This window comes from Accipiter gentilis, chromosome 15 (genome assembly GCF_929443795.1).
Source record: "Accipiter gentilis chromosome 15, bAccGen1.1, whole genome shotgun sequence".
NCBI lineage: Eukaryota > Metazoa > Chordata > Aves > Accipitriformes > Accipitridae > Astur > Astur gentilis.
In genome coordinates, this window is record NC_064894.1 from 29688189 (window position 1) to 29709360 (window position 21172).

The window sequence follows — 21172 nt, forward strand, 5'->3', positions numbered from 1 at the left end:
TTACTGTGTGCCTTAGCAAAAATGTCGCTTTGTAGCTACAGAAAGCAGTAAGTCATACTTGCACTGGATACAGGATATCAGAATTTCATCCATTTTAATATTACACTGCCTTTGAGTCTGCTTGATAGGAAGGGAGTGTTTGTATTCTAACACTTAAATGTGTGCGTGATTTTTTTTATTTTTTTTTACAAGGACAATGACTAGTAGATGGTAACTGACTAAAATGTTAATGTGCTTCATAAGAAGAAAATGTGACAATTTCTTGATGCTGCTTCCCTTCTTTGCACTTAGCCTTATGCCCAGGCAAAGGATCCTCAAGGGGGAAACTCACTATGGGTAGTGAGAAAATTATTAATTCTCTTGACCAATAACTCCCATGCTTGCACTTGCTGATTTATAGATGTGGATTGGCATAAAGAGGTAGGCTGAAGTGATGCGTTGAGCAAGCACACCATACAGTCCACTATTAAAGGTAAAATACTTGGTTAAACAGTGCTGCACAGACAGATACATCACTATACAGATGAAACTATGACTGTTACACACTGCTGCAGTGTAAGAAAACAAAACTAAAAAACCAGACAAACAACAACAAAAACCCCCAAACATTTGCTTTCTACAGGTGAAGTTAAAGACAACTAGGGTAATAAAAATGCTCAGCTTGAGCTATTGTGTCAATTAGGGTTTTAATGTGAAATATTAAAGGCAAAAAACTAAATGCTATCTCTGTATAGAACTTGAGGAGTAGCATTAAGGGTAGCAGATGGATTCATTTCTCTGTCATGCATCAGAGATCAGATCAGCTTTGTATTAGCATGCTGGTAGTGACGGATGTAGGCACTGCACATATAAATAATAATTTTGGCTGCCCCCCAGCAAAATACTTAAGGGAGATCAAAGCGCCTACTTTTGGACTCTAACTGGAGCCGAGGCAGCACGTCAGTAGTCAATGTGTCTGAGCAGCGGGCACAGCAACTAGTGGGAATGAGGGCTTTGGAAATAGGTTTGGGAAATTTTGCATGTGACTACACCCTAGGATGTAGTTTCCCGAGCAGCACCCCCATGCCACGCATGGCCAGCAAAGACATGTCCATGGTTTGGTGGTGAATGAGGTCTGGATGCAGATACAACTAAAAAAGCCTTTTTTTTTGGTTGGTTGAATTCCTCGGTCCCGTCCCTCAGCTGGTACAAAGCCAGGGCAGTGCCAGGCAGGGGCTGCAGCTGGAGCTGGTGGACAGGGCTCAGCAGTCGCTCGAGAGATGCGCTTGCTCGTCTTCCAGGCTGAGACGTTTTGCTGCCAAACACAGAAAGAGCGAAGATGATGCAGGAGCCTAGATATGCCTGTGTCTAATGTGGCTTCTAGTTCTTGCTCTCCTCAGTAATGATCCAGGTCGGAGGCTTGTCTTTCATCAGATAAGCACCTGCAACGTGCCTCTGTTTATTGCTTCTACAAACACAGCAGCTGCCATAGCTTTTCTTTTCTTTTTTTTTTTTTTTTTTTTTTTTTTTTTTTTTTTTTTCAAAAAAATTGCCACGCTCTGGAGGAAGACATGGTGATGATGGTACCTGTTTGACACAATGATTTAAAACCCAGGGAGCGGGAAGAATAGATCCTTTCTCAATTTAAGGAGCTTGGCTTGTGGCTTTTGCCGTTAGGTGTGGTCTGTAGCAAGCGGGCTGTTTGGCACAGCCTCAGCTCGCCCTTCCACAATCAAGAGCAAAAGGAGGTGCCTGACTTAGAGAAGACAGTCGTGGTCCTTGGCTGAGACCCTTGTCTTGGTCCCTTTTCCCAGGACCATTTTTAATATAAGCTTCAGAACCCGTTCTGGGCTCTGTAGAGCCCCTTCAGAAGACCAGGTTCTCCCTGGTAATCGCCTTGGCAGTGACGTTTATAACTAGAAGGCTGAGATCTACCGCACTGAAAACTGGCTGCTGATTTTTAGGTGATCTCACATGCATTGGAGGCAAGTGAGTAAGCTTTCTGGATTTTGGCCTTTGGCATTTGAGCCACATGGTAAATTCGGGAAGCAGCTCCTATGCTTAAACCAAGCTACTTGTGCTTTGATCGGGGCCTTTCCTGGCTTTAGCAATTAGTTCTGTATTTTCTCTCTTTTAAAAAGAAAAAGAACAAGTTAGCTTCCCTAACTTCTCGCATTTTTGAAATGGACCTTTCAAAAGATGTTAGACCTTTGCTGGGCAGCTACTCTCTTAATGGAAGAGCAGTGGTTTTAAAACGGGCTTTCCAGTTGGGTCAGCGCCCAGCTTGCAAACGTGTGGTGTTTTCTCATTTGTACAGATCCAGTGTCCATCTTGCCAATTTGTCTGGTGTTTCAAGTGCCACTCTCCCTGGCATGAAGGCGTTAACTGCAAAGAATACAAGAAGGGAGACAAGCTGTTGCGTCACTGGGCCAACGAAATCGAACACGGGCAGAGGAATGCCCAGAAGTGTCCAAAATGCAAGGTGAGCTGCTCTCCCTTGGCTTGCAGGTAGTGGCTTCGAACCGTTTAAATATGTATTTAAAGTAAACATTTGTAGCTTCTGCTCAGCATTGGAAATGGAGTTCACGCTTGCTGTGCAGATTCTTGTCAATGACCCATTGAGAAAAACAGGTCAGATGTTGCACTTGCTGGTTCCCACGCTGATTCTGCAGAATCTCGGCATGTAAAAGAAACATTACAAAAATCCTAAGAGGGGGCTTTGACGGATGCTTATAATGAATGTGTGCTACAGAATAAATTATTCCTAAAATAAAGCTTTAAAGAAATGTAAAGCTTTAGAGAAATATGATGCCCTAAGTCAGGTTTTCCAAAGAGCTTGGGTGAATTCAATTTCTGAGTAAAGCAGAAAGTACTCTATCAACAAGTTAACTAAGGGAGACTAACATCTGGCAAACCCAGAAGTTTTTTAGGATTAAATGTCAGTTCTTCACAAGTCTTTTTCATTATTTAGTTTAATTGTCAACACTGAAGTGCAGTCCCACACCCTAAAAATGTGATTAATCTCTTCCAGGATAGGAAGTATTTCCCACTACTCAAATGAGATGCAGCAGCCCTCCACACCCCTGCCCCGGCTGCCCTTAATGAAGGTGGCCATTATGCTTGTTCGCTATTTTTTTTCACAGCACTTATTTCCAGCTACTGACAGAGTAGTAAGTCAAAACCTTGAGAGCACCGTGGTGGTGGGGGACTGTCCTTGTTTTTTGAAAGGGAATACCTAATCTGAACCAATCTGTTGCTCCACGTCTACTTCATGGAGAGGACAAAGTAAGGAAATTGGAACATTTGGCAGGAAATAAATACTGAATGGGAAGATTTACTTCTAAATGTCCAAAGTACACTTCTGTCACATTTTGAGCCTTACCCTGTGCAAATAAGAGAATGTTTCAGTTTATTTTGTTTTGGTCTTGGGGAAAGAAATGCCTGTGATGCCATAGCTTGAAATTGAAAGATTTAAAAACACTAAGAAAAGTTCGGAGAGCTCTGAAATCAGCAGTTGGTTGTTTACCCTTCCTCCCTCACACACGTGACTTTTTAACAGAGTTTTAACAGCTTGCTGTTTGGTAAGAGTTGATAGGTTTGAGCCAGTTCTAAAAAAGTTCAGTTTCTCGGAAGTCTTACAGTAAAATCCTTTCACAAACTTTGTTCCTTTTTGGAGTGAGAAGTAGTATGTTATGGTTTTAATTCTTTGACTTGTGTCCAGATTCAATTTTTAGGACAATGCGAATGATGTAACTACTGAAATAAGTTGTCCAAAGAAAGAAGAATAAAATGCACCAAGCAAAAAAGTATGAATGTGGAAAAGTAGGGGGAAGAGGGCTGCTAGCTGCAAAGAGAAAGGAACTACAACTCCTAACAGTAACATGTTTATCCTTAATAACTTTCAAATTTAAAATGCCAAATACACAACTGTTCTCACCATCTTTAAAAGAAAAGGCTGAACACTTGAAGCTTAGGCAGGTTAAGTCGCTCATTTTGAAGCCTAAAGTTGCATGAGTTTGGCTATTAATTTCAAAAAGACTTTAGCTTTCTTTTCTTAAACAAAAGAAAACCTCCTGCATGGTGGGAGGCAGTATGGAAAATTATGAAACTAGCACAGATAAAGAACTTTTGTTAACAAGTCCTTTCTGGTAATGTGGTATTAGAAGTGAATATTGAGGAGACAGTTCAACCTTTTCATAAACTGTATTGTTACCCCCACTCCTGATACTTTTTCTTCAGAGGTGAAAAAAATCCTTCCTGCCTACAACCTCCAAAATGTTTATATCAGCACATTGTTTGTTTGTTTTTAAATCAAATCTATAACTAGCAAGTAATCAAAAGAACTACTTAGCCAGCAGTTAGTGGTACTGTTCTTTTTCTTTTTTCTTTGTGAATCGATTATTGAGTAGTTATAAAAAATACATCTTATGCAGCATTCTTCATCAAAGCATTAATAGATGTCTGGGCACATGGGGATAAACATACCAACAGTTAGCAATTTGGAGTCAGGGGCATTGGAGCTAATACTTTCTCTGCCTCTCTCTCCAGCTATCCTCCCCAAACCTGTATATAAAATAAGATTGAATCAGATGACTGTCATATTTTCAAATAAAATAGAGAAAAGAGTGACAGAGGAAACAAAGTTGGTAACATACTATTTGATTTATCCTTGTTCTGAATCCACAAAGGCAACATTTCAGGTGACAACATACTTTGTTTCTATATGTGCATATAGTCTACTTAAAGAACCTCCTTCATGTTTTGGATAAAAATTTGCGGCAGCCAAAATTGACAAACACATTGAGGAAAAGTCAAGATTAAATTGTAAGTGTCAGGATATCAGTATCCAATCTTTACGCTAAAACTGAAGCTAATGGAAATTAAAGGTAGAAACTTCAGTAGAGGTAGAATTTCTTTACTGAGATAACTTGTAAAATTACTGGTAACTTCCAAAGTGTGATACTGATTACAGTGTAAACCGTGACCCTATTTTACAGATGTCTTCTGGAGATAATTATATATACACACAGACACATATACACACAGACGCTTTCTTTAAGTAGCCTTACCATGGAGAAGTAGAATGCACAGTTATTATCTTGTCTGGGCGTGCAGGTGAGAAAATGGGATCCCTCTGATGGTGTGTGTGTCTGTGTGTGTCTATAGGCAGATCCCTAGGCAAGCATTGACAAGTTTTTTGGTGGTTTTGGTAGGTGCTTTGAAAGAACATCATCCTTGGTAATGTGAATAGTAGCAGGCACTGTTAAATAAGCTTAAACTTGATTACTTTTCCTGTAGGTGGACATAGCTTCAGTGCATCTAATAGGAATAGCTTATATTTACCTGGTCTCTCCAAGATATGCTTACATAAGCAAATAAAAATATTACACGTCAAAATACATAATTGTGGATTCGTGTTGTGACTATATGTCAATATGGAAATACTGCAAAATGCCACTTTTTAAAACTATATCTTAAATTAATTTTGATGTATTTTTTGTTTTTAATAGGGCCTTTTCCAGATTTATTATATGCTATTTTGAGAAACTCAGCGTGAACTATATTTTCTCAACAAGGCTTTTCTAAAAAGTGCTGGTCTCGTTCTAGAGGGAGCTGGCTAGTGAATGGATATTTGCTACATAAAATCCTTGCCTTTTCATAAAATCCATAACCTTATTTGCCTTTCCCCACTACTGTTTTAAGGTTCTATTTTTTTACAATTTCTTGCAACAACATGTTTGCAGCAAAATGCCTTTTTTCCCGCAAGTGGTTTTACAGTACAGCAAACCAAGGAAGTACTTCATGTTGGTGTTATCATACCGCAGATTTCAAAAACAACGCTGTCTGAGGAAACACCAAACAGCGGCTCTAGCTTAGAAAGCTTTGAACAGCAGTAGAAATTTAAGTAAACAAGGATGTCAATGCAAATCAAGGACTATGTACTTCTTATCTGCATATTCACTGTTTGGATTAATATGAGCATTACCAAATAATTTGGGGCATAGTTTTTGAAGGTGGTCTGCAAATCAGTTCTCATCCTCTGCAGGGAGGAGAGTCCTTGCTTGTATGTGAAGCGATAAAGTTGTGCACCAGGTTTTTTTCGGAAAGAGTGGAGGAGAAATGGCCACTCTCCCCCTCAGATCGCTTGGAAGTGATTTCCCTGGAAGATTTTTGTGAGAGGGCACGTAACATGCAGAGGGGCTGTAAAGGGAGGGTCTGAAATAGCCGCTGTGCTACTTCAGTTGTTTCCTTAAGACTCGAAGCTCTGCGTGCTTTGCCGTCTGTGTGTAATTGTCTCCCCTCTTGTTCTGGGAGCCGTTCGAGGGTTTCCGAATGACTCAACCTTTCCCCGTAGGGTGAGGGTCCGTCTTTGGCTTTGAGCAGGCTCTGGGTGCGGGATGAAGCCAGTAACGCTGACCGAAAAGCTTGGAGGCAGAAACTGAGCTTGCAGTCGTGCTCCCACCTCGCCTCCGAACCCCGCACGGACGCAGCAAACCCCAGGGAGCCGCGTTCCCAGCCCCGCGCGTTCCCGCGGCTGCCTGCTGTGTGCTGCGCTATTGCCGAGGGAGCAGGAACACTCGCGTGGCATCTGACCCGTCAGCCATCGCTTTGCCGAGCTATAGATTTGTCATCCGTCTCTGTCAGTGGATTATCCTGCGGGGAGGGGAGGCATGGCCCTGTGAACCAGACCTGAAGTTGAGTCGGTGGGATGTCACGTCTTAGGTTTGAAAGCAGCCCGACCAAATCGCGCAGAGTTCATCTGGCGTTGTCAGTCTGCGTGCGTATGGCAGGGAGTCCACGTCCCGCACCTAAGGTGGTTTGGAGGTTTTTTTATTATTTGATTTTTTTTTTAATGAAGTCTCTCCTCAGCAAAAGAGGCAAAGTTTTTTGTAACCAAAAATATAGGGATGTACAACCAGGTGTTTCAGATTTGCAGCTTTTGAAGACAGTTATATATGTGCAGATAAGTATTCGCTAAAAGTTTTTTAATACTTTACTTTTTGAAGAAGCAAAGATAAAGTACATGTAATTGCAGCATGTCCGTAAGCAAATACATCCTCTATCAACTTCTTTGTGTTTTAAGAGGACATTAAAACACTGATCCTGATATGCTTTACGAATAACTACCAAAACGCTCCAGAGCCCTCTTTGCGTCTGGAGGATTTAGAGCAAAACCAAGTAGATTCAGAAGTGGTTCAGGAGTGGTGCCTGGCTAACTGTAGCTGGGATGCTTCTAGGAGAGCGTGGGTAGAAGGATGGCAGGCAGTGTCCAAGAGGTGGGTATTTGAAAGATATTGATGGTACAATGTATAAAGCTATTGCCAGCAGCAGCTTGAAGTTCTTACTACCAAAGAAAATGAATTTATTTTTGAAATATGAGGTAGTCTTGGTTTGCATCTAGGGTTTTTATAGGCTCCAGGCTTGTACAGCTTTTCAGTTAGGTTGGATGGTAACTTAATAGATTGGGTTGGTAATTTGGAGAAGAGAAAGGAGAATTCAAAAGTCTTGATTCAAAAAGAAAAGAAAACAACCAGGTAATTCTCATTAGTGTCTTAAGATCTAATTCCCTCATTTACATTGTGAAGATGGAGATATGTCACTGAATCAGCAGATAAGGAAAGGTACCTCTAAAATTACAAAATTCTTTATAGTTGCTGTCTGAATTTCAGTCCCCTGAAAAACTAATTGGAATTGAATTTTAAAGTTAATTTGTTGAAATACATTAAGTCACTATTGAAATTCCTTAAGTTCAGCTCAAGTTAATCTCTTAGGATTTAAGTTAACTATGGCTCCATGAGTAGGGTCAACATTTTTTCATATAAAACCTGAAAAATAAAGGCAAAAGTCAAACTGATGATATCCCTTTTAGAAGAAAGTAGTGATAGTGTATAACTTCAGAAGTTATGTTTAAGTTGCTAAAATATTGGGTAGACTTTTCTTTCCACTTTGCTTGTGGTCAGTGCTTAAATGTGAAAGTTTTGAAGTCAAGTGGCTTATAAAGCTCATCAGCAACGGTATTTTTTCAGGTGCTTCTGGAAAGCATGGGAACCCTTCTATGGGATGAATGCAAGTAGAATAGTTGGCCGCTAGAATGTAATGTTTTATAGCCCAATCCTTTCTTTTGTGAATGTCTTTTGCCCTCTATGTGTAAAAGAAGCATTTGAAAGTGTAGAAATAGGAATTCTGAGATCACTCCAGTTGGCACTGGGAAGTTGGCAGGTGTACCTGGAACTACACTGTTAACTACATCTACCCTGGAATCTTAGTAGTACCGGTGGAAAACGTCCCTTTATTACGCGTTTAAAGTGCTAATTTCAGTAGTTGTTTGGGCAAGCGAGGTTTCTCAGATCCCAGATGAATCCTGATCAGCACCAGAGAACAAACCCCCTTGACCCTCCCAAAAATGTCGGACGCCCCAGGAGTCACAAGCCGTTCTCGAGGTAAGAGGCTGCAGTTGTAGCTGAGATTTCAGTGTCTCTGTGCTTGCAGGGCCACTGAGCGGGGATGGCTTGTCTTTACCTGTACTCGCTGCAAGATAAATACATGTAGATATGGGTAAGAATTTCAGGAGGCATTTGTTCATCCATTGGAAGGTCCAACAAATAAAATTCCAGTTGCATGTCAGGGAAAAAAATATTCCCAGGGAGGGCGGTGAAGCATGGGGACAGGTTGCTCAAAGAGACTGTGACGTAATCGTACTTGGAAATTTTTAAAATCTAGTGGGATGAGGCCTGGAGCAATCTCATCTGACTTTGAAGTTAGCCCAGCTTGGAGCTAGGGGTTAAAATAGATGAACTTCAAGGGTCACTTCCAACCTCAATTATTAGGTAATTTTATCTGCCATTCCACCGTGGAGCTTGGTTTTGGGACAGGGGAGTGTTTAGCAATTTTGTGAGCTAGGAAAAGTGTGTGCTTACCACCCCATTTAGCTATATTTTCAGTTGGCAAGATTTAGCAGTAGCTGTGTAATCATAGTTGATTTAGGGAAATACTCAGCCCCAGGACTACCCTCTTTACTAAGACTCTCACAACTATTAACTAAGACTGAAGCCTTACCAAATCTGTGCAAAGAGGTAAATGGACCAGTTTTGCAGGAGAGTACGTGGAGATACAGGAATGGAGCTATTTGTGCAGGCAATCAGCATAAAGATGGATGTAGAACCTAGGCAGCCCAACTTCACACTGTACTGCGCGCTTTGTGACAGCTTGGTGTAATTCTCTTATACGAGTTGTGGAATTTTTTTATTTTTTTTTTTTACAAAAAAAAAAAATCCATACTTTTCAAATCATTCACTCTAACAGCAGAGCCTTTCTAGTGTTTATTGTAAAATGCCAAATCAATTTGTGATGGTAATGGGAAAGGGAGTTGGGCCACAGGTGGCATAAGCAGGAAACCCATCTGTGGAAGGGTCAAACGGAGTTCATAACTGTATTTACTGTGCTGCTTTTATTTTAAATAGTTTGGTGCTAATGTGTCTGCTTCAGTAACAAAAACAAATTTTCAGTGAGGGTAGGGATCACTCGTTCTCATCTGGTACAAAGAGTGTTTAAACAAAGAAGGAGGATTATATGGAAAATTATTTATGGAAATCTGGAAACAACTATAACGTATATTTGATGCTCTGAACCATGCCTTAGAAAACCATTATTGCCTTAGGACAGCTGCAGTATTAATTAAGGCAAATGCCTAGTTAAGCAGGGCGTTGCTTGCAGCTTCTTTTCATTTGATGCACGGACTGCACTGGGTGGTTAGTGCCTATTTTCCTGTGCTTACGGAGGGGGGGAAAAGAAAATCTTTTTTTTTTTCTTCCATTCATACAGATCCACATCCAGAGAACAGAAGGGTGTGACCACATGACCTGTTCACAGTGTAACACTAATTTCTGTTACCGTTGTGGGGAGAGATACCGCCAGCTCCGGTTCTTCGGAGATCACACGTCAAACCTCAGTATCTTTGGATGCAAATACCGCTACCTCCCCGAGAGACCACATTTAAGGAGATTAGTGCGAGGCTCTGTCTGTGGTGAGTGGATAAATAAATGTTCTTTGTGGAGAGCTGCACAATGAGGCGATTTGGGTGGAGGGCATCAATAACAGTTACTTTAAACCCCTGGTTTTTATTTATCGGATGGGCAGCCTGTTGTTTAGTTATGTAGAAGGTGGTTTATTAAATATATTTAAATATAAAGCATTTGTGCTCCCTTTTTTTGATGGACTGTGCATGAGTAAGTATTGTGTCCTCTTCTGATAGCTTCTGTTTCCTAACCTTTTTTAATAATATGTAAGCATATTGGAAAAATACTGCCAATATGCATGTTACTGGCTGTGATCATTATCCTAAAAGCATATAGAAGTGGATCAGAGCAGGAAGCTTTTTTAAATGAACCTCTGTGTCAAGGATCCAATTGAACAAAGCGTTGTTTGAATTTGAACCTGATCTGGGTTTGAAAAACCAAATCGCTCAGGTTTGCCCATTTAAATAGGAGGACACTTATCTTTTAACTGTTAGCTTTGGTTCAGGTAAAATCCAGCTTAAATCAAAATACAACTATATACGTTAATTTCTCTCACAGGAATATGATGCCAAAAGCTTGACTTTTTTTATTTGGAAAAAAAAAAAAAAAGGCACTCCTAATTTGCTGTTGACCCAGGTGTATACCTGTCTCAACCTATAGAAGCACAAATAAAATGGGTAACAAAGTAGATTATTGCCTTATGTGGTATCTTACATATACATTAAGTTCAGTCACTATAGTGAGTTTACAGCATGAGTATTAACTGTTGAAAACTGGGACCTACTAAGGAAAATAGAACTTTTGTACTTTGAATTAAGGCATAGAAATTGAAGATGACTTGGAATTCACCTAGGATGAGGAAATGCTTTGAGCTTAATCAATTGGTGATGTTGAATGTAGAGGTAAAGGTGAGAGAGTGAATGTGTGGAAATAGAAGTCAGCAGACCTGCAGCAAAAACAATACTCCTGAGCCAAACATGTTCCAGTAAGAAAACTAGGTGATTTCCATTTTAGAATAACAGAAGAGTTGGCACACAAACTAAAAAAGAATGCCGATCTTGCTGCTCTGCAAAGTTGTGAGAGACTCACAAACCTGGAATGCTTGTTTAACAAATGACGACGGTAAGTCATCCAGGCCCATTACTTTGACCTCAGGAACTTGCAAGGCTTTAGAACAAGCTTTGAGAGAGGTGAACTAAAGATACAGAAATAAATAGTAAAGTGGATGAAAATTCCAAATGATTAGATCTGCCTACTCCTGATACATTTTGTGGAGATAAATTCCAGTGCATGAGAAGATTAAAGACAATGCTGGCACTAAAGCACATGAGTATTAACTGTTCATGAATAAATTTAGGCTTAAAATTCAAGAACCATTTCAAAGCGCTTAGTAGGGTTTCAGAAGAGCTTTTAGTAAAAGCCACAATGGCAAACAATGTAAGCTGTTTTAAAATGCATTTGATGGTATTAGCATCTATGATAGCAAGGGACTGTGCTCAGAGACTTTACCAAGTTTGTGCTGCTCACGTGCAGAATCATGGGTAACCTTATTCCAAGATTAAGCCTTCTATGTACAACGGAGATACAAATATAAAATAAGTTAGTTTTATCATGACATAGATCTGCAAAAAATAACATTATTATTATTGTCTTTTTTTTTTTTGCAATGGTTTCCATGTAAGGTATCTAAATATTCAGTTGGCATGTTTTAATGCCACACACAAAGTCCAAAATACAGGTGTGTGTACTGCATGTGTGTAACTACTATTAAAACTATTTTCTATTTTCCCTGTTTGTTGTTTTAGGAAACAATAATACACAACTTTTTCCTTTTAAAAAGAAACAGCTTCTACTAGTAAGAAAGAAAATTAGTTTATTTGCAAACAGTGACTTGGAGGCAGTAAAGAAATGTGGAAGAGCCTATATGAGTTAAAGTTCAGTGGTGAAGATGCGTATGTTCATAGTTATAAATAACATGCATAGAGAAGGTATAAGATATTTTACTTTCATTTCCTGTTTGCTAGTGTACTTGTGGTTTGCCTTAATTAGTGAACCAAGAAAGATTAGCAAAGCTCAAAGCCTCAGCTTAAATTTCTCATAGGGTTTTCTGTTAAAAACTTCTCTCCAGGACTATCTCTGTCACACAGTGCTATTTCTCACAGGACTGGTCATCATTTGAATAGAGGCAGAGCTAGCTCAGCCTGCCAGCACATGTGGTAATTGCCCTCATTTTTACAATAGCTTGTTAGCACGCAAGTTGACAATGATTCAAAGAATTCTGCGTTGATACTCATGACCTGAAATCCCTGTCGCCTCTAGAGCTCTAAATTTTAATATTGATTCTGATACACTTTACGAATAACTACCAAAACACTCCAGAGCCCTAACAGAAGTCACACGTGAAAATAACAAAAATAAAAGTTTCAACAATTTACATCAGATTAGAATTCAGCTCACTGCTCTTCCTCCATTGGATTCGATTTTTGCTATGATTGGCATATGTGAGCCAGTCTAGGATTTTTGTACTTTTTCCCACACAAGTGCACGTGTGGATGTGCACGCGTTTTTTTAAGAAGGCATTATATTGTTGTAAGATTATGTCTCCTTACATTTTTCTTTTGAGACAGTATAATCTCTAACTGCGATGCAGTGTCAGTTCAGTTTGTGGATTCTGCCACCTTGAATGGTGGAAATTTGGCATGATCAGCTGTCTTTGTAAAACTTCAACAGAATTGATCTGTGCCTGTTAATTGGGTGAGTGTAAAGGTCTGTCTGGTGACTTGTCCCCAACAGCGGTCAATTAAAAATAAGATCTCACTGCCTATTTCCAGTAATCATTGCTGTAGACATTTCTTAGTTAAGGTTTGTATCTGAACCTTTGCTTAATAACTATCAATAGATGTATCCTTCACTAATTTATAAACTTCTTAAGTTTTGGCTTCCATAACATCTCTGGTAGGGGCTGTAGGGTTTCACTATGTCTTATGTGGAGAAAATACTTCCATTTCTCTGTTGTGGGTGCTTTTTTTTTATTGATTGATTCCTGATAATTTCCTTGGTTACTTCTGTTATCATGGAATCGAGTAAATAATAATAGCTTGCTTACCTTCTCATATTTTTCTTTTATAATCTATCAGATTCTTCTTTGCCATGTTTTTGGCTTTTTTTTTTCTTTTTCCTTTTTTAAGTTTCCCTGTCTTAATCATTTAAGATCAAGTTGAAAACCCAGAAATGTTTAATTCCAGCTAGGGATCACACCTCGGCACAGAGATGTCCCAGTAGCTAGAACTGTAAATGTAAATACGTTAAAGCTTTATCAGGCAAGAGGGCAGCATTATCATCAGTAGGTGTTACTGCACAAGCCTGGCTTTTGGTTCCATTCTGAGAGTCAGCAGAAGATGTTAAAAAGAGGAGATGGTAGCAGAGAGATAGGACATTAAAAGCGTAGTCTCTAAATTTTAGGAACATGTAGGAAGAAATAAAGGTTGGATTTCTTGTAGTAAAATGTCTTTGCTAGTTAGCTAAGTAGTGGAAATTAAGAGGACATTATCTCCTCAGTGGGAGACTGCTAAGGTGTTGCTAGATACATTTTCTTCTGTGACTTTTTTTTTACTTTTGTGCTCTGGAGAAGAAATACTTTTTTTAACTAAGTGTGATGATTTTGTAGCCTTGCGGAGTGAAGGTTTTTTGGCTTGTTTCTACCAAATCTGGGTGGGTGGGGTGTGTAGAAAGGAAAGAACACTTCATGGCAGGCTGGCATGCTACCATGGTTTCTGTTGAGAAGCAAGTGTTTGTGCCTACAGTCACAAACTGTTCTGTAATAAAAATAAGGGAAAAGCATTTACGGCAGCATAAATTTAACCATAATTTTCTTCGTAAACCACTGGTTTTGATAAGGTAATAGAAATCGCAGGGAGAAGAAAACCTGGGAGCAGAATTGGTCTCTGAATTTGATGACATTTCTCTCCCTTCTTTAGCCAGAGGATTTTTTAGAGAAACTTTGTCCTGTGACCAGTACAGTAAGGTGAAATTGCTTTTATCCTTCAATCCCAGCAGACTTAGAGATTTCATTCTCATAGTAATTATTTGGCTAAGTTGTTGAAGGCAGAAAGTTTGGTTATAACTGGAGTTAGCGGTGAATTGCACAGAAAGGAAGAACATGTTCAGCTGTCTTACGTGTACTTAAGATGCCACTTAAATACCACCTGAATTGAGCTGGATGAATTATATTCAAAACCAGTTGCTAGGTACTTCATGGGTATGTAACAGGACACAACGTGTGATGATGCTGTTAAAGCAAATAAAGTGTTTTGGCTGGTACATAGCGTTTCAGATAGGTAAATCTGAAAGCAGCATGTTTTCAGATCTGACTGACATGTTCTCCTGTCCCAGGACAGAGTGCACAACTCACTTCATGTACGCACGGCTTTCAGCGCTGCAGAAGGAAGCTTGTGTTTCTAGGATCCAACCTTCATTAGCAACTTTATCATTTAAGGCAGTCTGATTTGTCAGAAGTCACCTGTATATACTTGGTAGGATGCATTTTCTAAAACAGATGCAAACTTCTATTAGAATTTAAATCTACAGAGAGATGACTGTTGTGATCTGGAAGTAGATGCTTTTAGTGGCTCTGTTGCTTAAACATATTGTCGTGGTTTAACCCCAGCAGTAACTAAGCACCACGCAGCCGCTCACTCGCTTTCCCCTCATCCAGTGGAATGGGGGAAAGAATCGGAAGGAAAGAGGTAAAATGCGTGGGTTGAGATAAGAATAGTTTAATAAAACAGAAAGGAAGAAACTAATAATGATAATAATAATAACAATAATAAAATGACAATAATAATAAAGGAATTGGAATATACAAGACCAGTGATGCATGATGCAATTGCTCGCCACTTGCTGACCGATGCCCAGTTAGTTCCTGAGCGGCGATCCCCCCCCGCCCCCAGGCCAACTCCCCCCAGTTTCTATACTGGACATGACGTCACATGGTATGGAATACCCCTTTAGCCAGTTGGGGTCAGCTGCCCTGGCTGTGTCCCCTCCCAGCTTGTTGTGCCCCTCCAGCCTTGTTGCTGGCTGGGCATGAGAAGCTGAAAAATCCTTGACTTAGTATAAACACTACTTAGCAACAACTGCAAACATCAGTGTGTTATCAACATTCTTCTCATCCTGAACTCAAAACATCGTACCAGCTACTAGAAAGAAAATGAACTCTATCCCAGCTGAAACCAGGACACATACAATGATATTTAGACTTGGAAGGCAAAACTTTCTCTTATGTTAGTGATTAAATTTGTTTTCTAAAACTAATATATTAATTTTTTACATGGCAAAGAATTCTCTAAGGATTTATGGGGTTATATATATTACCCTAAAACCTGCAACCAAACCCAAAGTTATGCAAGAGAAAAATATTCCCTCATGTTTCCCTAAACGTTTCCTCATTTTGCAGAACGATATCGTTCTCTATATCACAAGTAACGCAACCCCTCTGAGACATCTGCAAATACAGTTATTACGTTACCACAGATGTCTAAATCTTCACGCTGAGTAACCCAGTAGAGAAATTGTTTACCATCAATTTGAGTAGAATTGTAAAAACGTTCCCTTTAAGGCTTGTTCTATTTACAACCATTTCTTTTTAAGTTATCCTTAAAAACTAGCTTTGAATATTACCAGGCTGGCTATCATAACCTAGTGCTGGGTTCACCACATGGACTAATGACCCAAGATTTTATTCAGCTCTGAGGCAAGCTTTACATTTGCTCTCTGCTAGCAGTCTCAGAGCTGACAAACATAGGGCAGTGGATCTTCGGAAGTTTAGTGCCTGCAGTAAACGTCCTCAGTCTCAGCAGCATTTCTTGGTGTGGCACAATTCTATGGTTAAGAGCCTCATAATCCTTCACACTATGACAAAACGATGTGTGTCAATCTGGAATTGGATATAAAGTAATGTTCAATTCGGATGTATAAAATGGGGCATTTTATACTTGGTGCAGTCAATGCTGATAAAAATGGAGTAAAAGGTATATATCTGCTGCTTTGCAGTGATTGCTGATTTGTGCTCTTACTGATGGTAACTTGTGCAAGTCTTGCTCACCTTATGTTAACTTGTTCCTTAATTTTCGTTCACAAAAGTAAGGAAAGATAAAGGATTTAAATGTGGTAGATATACATGGAGAAAAGGTTTTTTGTTTTGTTTTTAAAGTTTAACCTTTAGAAAGAATGCATTGATAACCAGAAAAAGATACTGTCCGATGACAATGAAAGGTCATTTTATCCTATATGATCTTGGAACTACACAATACTCATAACTTCATATTCACAGGCAGAAGAAAAAAGACACTCATGCTTTATTTCAGCTCTGAGTTAGTTTGTCAAATGTAAGTAAACAAGTTCTTAAGCTGGATTAGTTTAGGAACCGTTCTTTGTGTCTGCAAAGAAATTAGTCAGAAGCTAGCTTAGCCTTTTTGCGCAGACTCTGTTTCTGTGTACTTAGTCCCAGTTCAGTGGTTTAAGTTTTTAATAATTTTGGTACCAAATGTCATAATTTTCTAACACTAATTACATGGTTATTAATAAAGAAAGTTCATACCTTAAAACGATCTTATAAGCTTTGCTTTGAAATTGTTAAAGGCTCTGGTAATATTTTTAAATGGTTTTAATCGTTCATTTTTGGAGTTTTCTTGAGGTTTTCCATCACTCCACACTCCTTCTCCTGTCTACACTTGAATAATTTATTTGACAACTTCTGTGTGTGTAGAATGCAGCACAGGGGAATCCCAAGAAGGTCTACCATTAGGATGCCTAGCAACTAGAGTAATACCAATAATATTTGCCAGTTTTTTTCTTCTAGGAATTAATGTTTTGCACCCACAGCACTCCTATGAAATTTAAAAGCTATCAGAACAGATCATGAAAAGGACCAATTCATCTAACTGCTGTAAATATTTCCAAAATATCTCATTTTTCCTTCAGACTGCCCAAATTAGTGGCTCAGGTTATGGAGAGGCTTACATCATTATTGCATGAAGTAATCCATTTACTGAAATCGGATCCAAGTGACTTGAGAGAGGGAAGGGCAGGGAAGAGGGAGGTAACAAACTCACTTTTCCTCCCTTTCTAGAGGTGATCTTTCAAACACATGCTTAACTTGGAGACCTGCTTAATTTCAATTCCCTGGTCAGACTGCTGCTGTATCGGTGAAAATGCCTGCCCTGCTGTGTTTTCAAACTGCTGGGACAAGCGACATCTTTGGTCCAACCACTCAGCCAGCAGAGCTGGGGAGATTCTGCCGTTCAGTCGAAAGCATGCAATGCAAGAAAGATAACTCTGTTTCATAGTTCGGTTTCAGCTTAGGTGTTTCAGAAGGAACCCTGCCTTCCCTCTGTGCGTTTCTACAGCTCATGAACTCAACAGAAAAAAAGAATATGAGCATGTTTGTTTGTTCTTACACTCTAGCCGGTGTGCTGCACGACCTCTCTGCCTTACTCATCTAAGAGCAGCAACATATCCTTTTAAATGTTGATCCAAAATAGAGTTGGCTGTGGTTTGATTTAGACCTAAATCACAACTGTACACGAGGACTTCACCGTAGCCTTTTAAAGCAAGCGGCAGCATATTTAGAGCTGATGGTCTTATCGCCTTGAGCTAGCCTAAACTCTCAAAGATACTGGTTTGCTCGGCATCTTTCCCGGCTGGTTGCTGTACAGTGGGATTCTGGGGGAGCCCAATGATAGTAGCTTCATAGCTATCACATTCCCATCGATGCCTGAGGGATTTCGGAACAGAAACAGAAGTAAATGCAAGCTAACTGTTAATATACAAAATGAGCTGTGCTTGGAGAGTTGTGGTGGGTGAAGAGGGCAGCGAGAAATCTGTGCAGTGAGCTGGCTGCGTGCCAATAGCTCCTAGCTGGATTTATAGGATGGATTTACAAATATGAATCCTAGTAAAGCATTAAAAAAATGAACCAGCTTTTGGGAGGCCGATATCGAAATATTTATGGATGGTTGGAAAGGGAAAAATAAAGTGCCTACTTTGAATTGTATAATGAATTTTGCATTTCAGCTGGAAAACTACTCATTACACCCCTAATACTGGTTCTGGGACTGGCACTGGGAGCCATAGCTGTTGTAATAGGTAAGAGTTACGTATGTGACTGAGTCTTGATTCTGATTTTGCTGTGACTTTCTGTATGACATCTCAGTATATTCATCTCAAAGAGATAGACAGAAAGTACAGATTTCATAGATATTGTTTTAGTATAAAGCACATGACTTTTTTTAGAATAAAATTGCCTTTAGGATTTTTTTTTTTCTTACTTGCATTTTATGCCTATTAGCTTTATTGGTTTTTTCCCCCAATTATTTGGTTTTCTGAACCAAAATCTTTAACTAGTATAGTTAAACTAGTAAAAAGGCCAGAGTCATTTAAACGTAGTCTTGGGGCCTGGCTGACTTGGACCCTCCCTTTAATCACCCCAGTGGATCACAATTCCAAGATCATGGCCATGTGCATGACAAGATTTTTGGGGCACTAGACATAGTCCCAAGAGCTCTCCAGCTTGAAGGTGCAACAACAGCAACAACAAAGCAGCAAACTGGGATGAGTCAACCACAAAATCTGATTCGGTGCATAGGCTGCCAGATTGGATTCCATCACAAAAAGTGGTACTGTGAACTCGTTTGGTACAGTATCAAAGCTCTGTTAACGTGGTTGTATTAATGTGGATGTAGTTATTCTAGCAACTCTGCTCTTTGCCTGGCTTAACTGAATTCTCCCGCAGAAATGAAATAAGCCATAATGATAAATGTATAATTTTGCTCATCTAAGTACATATCCACTATTTATGTTGGCAGTAATACGTCAATTGAGGATCATGCTGTTTCACAACTCATCATCAAACTACTTACTCCATTGAAAATTTGCAACGTAGGCCCAGCCCTGAGGCGTGTTGGAATGTGGCACCTTTATTTTGATACAATAAAGCCAAAACATACCAGGATAGTTACATTAATAAGATCATATATAACCAATCAGCATATAACCAAAATACCATGACAGCTTTCCTAGACTACATCTGGCCAAATAAGGAATATTGCTATTAATTTCAGTATTTAGGCTAAGAATACATATCTTTTTCCTCTGTCAATATTCTGAGTTGGATTCACTGAAGATAGATATCTATATATGTAGATAGATATCTATCTTAAATATTTATTTTTTTAGTGGCATTTTTATGCCAAACATATAGGCAATAAAGACTTCTTAATGCCAGTAAAGCTTATTTTGCTCAGCAATCTGGTATAATCTATGCTGGGAAAAAAAACATTCTTTCCTTATATTAAAAATTGAGAGGGTTTTGCAGTAATACAATAGCAGTAATTGCAGTAATACCCAGTATGCCACTGAAGTCCCATCCAAGGTATGGCCGGATAAGGTACGATCAAGAAGAGCAGTGTAAGCAGTTCCAAAAACACTAAGTATTTATTGGAAAGTTTTGGGGTTGAGGTAACTACAGCAATATTTACTGCCAACACAACTGTTAAAGTAATCTCAGTATCATAGCTGAATACCATTTTACACCATTTACAAGGCTGTTGAGCAAAGCAAGGACCCTGGTGACTGTAACAGTCTTTTGTTATATGTTGCTACTGTAGTGGTGTCTGAAAAGGAAATCTTTCACCATTTCAGTCAGCTGGTGTCAAGAGAAAGGGGGAGATGCTTCTCATTTGGGTTTGAAAGAGTACCTTTTAAGACAAACTATTTTTCACTTGAATAAATCTGATTCATTTATTTACTTTTCCTTTTACAGCTTCCTTTCTCTCAAAAGACTTTTGCGAATCAATAGTTCCTTTCCCAGGCAAGGATAAACATTTGGTATTACTTCACGATAGATGAGGATGTTTGTAAAAATAAATAATATTAAAAAAAAAAAAGTAAAGCTATAACATGCTGCCTCTATTGCATGTGAAACTGGTTGAAAACCAGTTTAGTTAAATTAGGCTTTGATTTAGATCTAGGGATTGCCAAAGTGCTTTTAAAAGTTTTAAGTTTGTACCTTATGCAAAACAGCATGGTTCAGGAATTAATTTGACAGAGATGGGAGTAGGGTTAGTGGGAATTTGTTGTAAAGTAAACAGAAAGTGTAGCTTAACTCGTTACTGAAGAGACTGTTACAGGCTAATATTTTTTTCTGCTTGTCCAAACACCTTGTCTAAATTCTCTTGAGACATGGAAAGCTGCATCTGAATACTCTACGTACATTGAAAGAACACGGCACCTGCACAAAGAATTGCATTTAATTGTGGTTTTCTTCTTATTTTCTTCTTTTGGCAGGTTTATTTGTGTTTCCTATCTATTGCCTTTGTAAAAAGCAGAGGAAAAGGTCACGGACAGGTATGCCCTGGTAAGGGTGGACCTTACTCACCTGAACTGAGCTGGTCCTGCAAGGGCTATACGTGCTTTGTGCAACAGAGCAATACAGTGCTGGTAACAGCATCAAAGCCACCGCCCTGGAAGAAGAAGAGGGGCTCTCCTGCCATCTTCCCTCAGCCGAAAACACTACTGCAGACCAGAAAGCCTCTTTGCTCTGGTGCACTCTGAACAAGACGGGCCCCCTGACTGCTGCTTTTTCAATGTTTGGGGTTTTGGTTTTTTTAATTGTTTTGGAGGGTTTTTTTCGAGTCTGTTTCTGAACTAGACAATCAAAGTCTGTATTGTAGCCACAACTCTACTACCGATTTGGCCTGTGAAGAAAGCATTTAACTGCTAACATGTGCTCCATTTTAACTTCAGTGTTGGCCTTTAAGGGGGAAATGCTTAGAAGTGTTTGGACTCTTACTGTATACTGAGCATACTACTTTTGGTATTAAAAACTACTTCTGTAAATAACTTCCATCACACAGCATTCTGTTCAGCATACCGAAACCCCGTCACATGCCGGAGCACGACAGCTGGTTATCTTCCGAGTCCTCCTGCTAGCGGGCAAGAGCGTAGATTGCCACCGCCAAACTGCAGTGCCTCGGAGGGAAATATCTTAGTATTGAAGCTCCGTCATACTTGCAAATACCCTGATTGGTTTTACTTCAGTATTTAATTTATCACAGTCTATTGATATTGATGGGGGGGGGAGGGGGACGGACGACGACACAGATGTGTTAGAAGAGGAC

At 39.4% G+C, this 21172-nt stretch overlaps 1 protein-coding gene across 2 annotated transcripts in view; it reads left to right on the forward strand.

Moving 5' to 3' along the window:
* RNF217 (ring finger protein 217) overlaps positions 1-20898 on the forward strand; it is a 67355-nt gene extending 46457 nt beyond the window's left edge. Inside the window, exons 3-6 of one of the 2 annotated variants that reach the window (XM_049818041.1) lie at positions 2297-2461; positions 9802-10003; positions 18069-18140; positions 20340-20898. In XM_049818041.1, the coding sequence (XP_049673998.1) occupies positions 2297-2461; positions 9802-10003; positions 18069-18140; positions 20340-20413 (513 nt within the window). In that variant the 3' untranslated portion in view covers positions 20414-20898. The remainder of the gene's footprint in view (positions 1-2296; positions 2462-9801; positions 10004-18068; positions 18141-20339) is intronic. The other variant, XM_049818042.1, reaches the window with a different exon arrangement.
* The last annotated feature ends 274 nt before the right edge of the window (positions 20899-21172 follow it).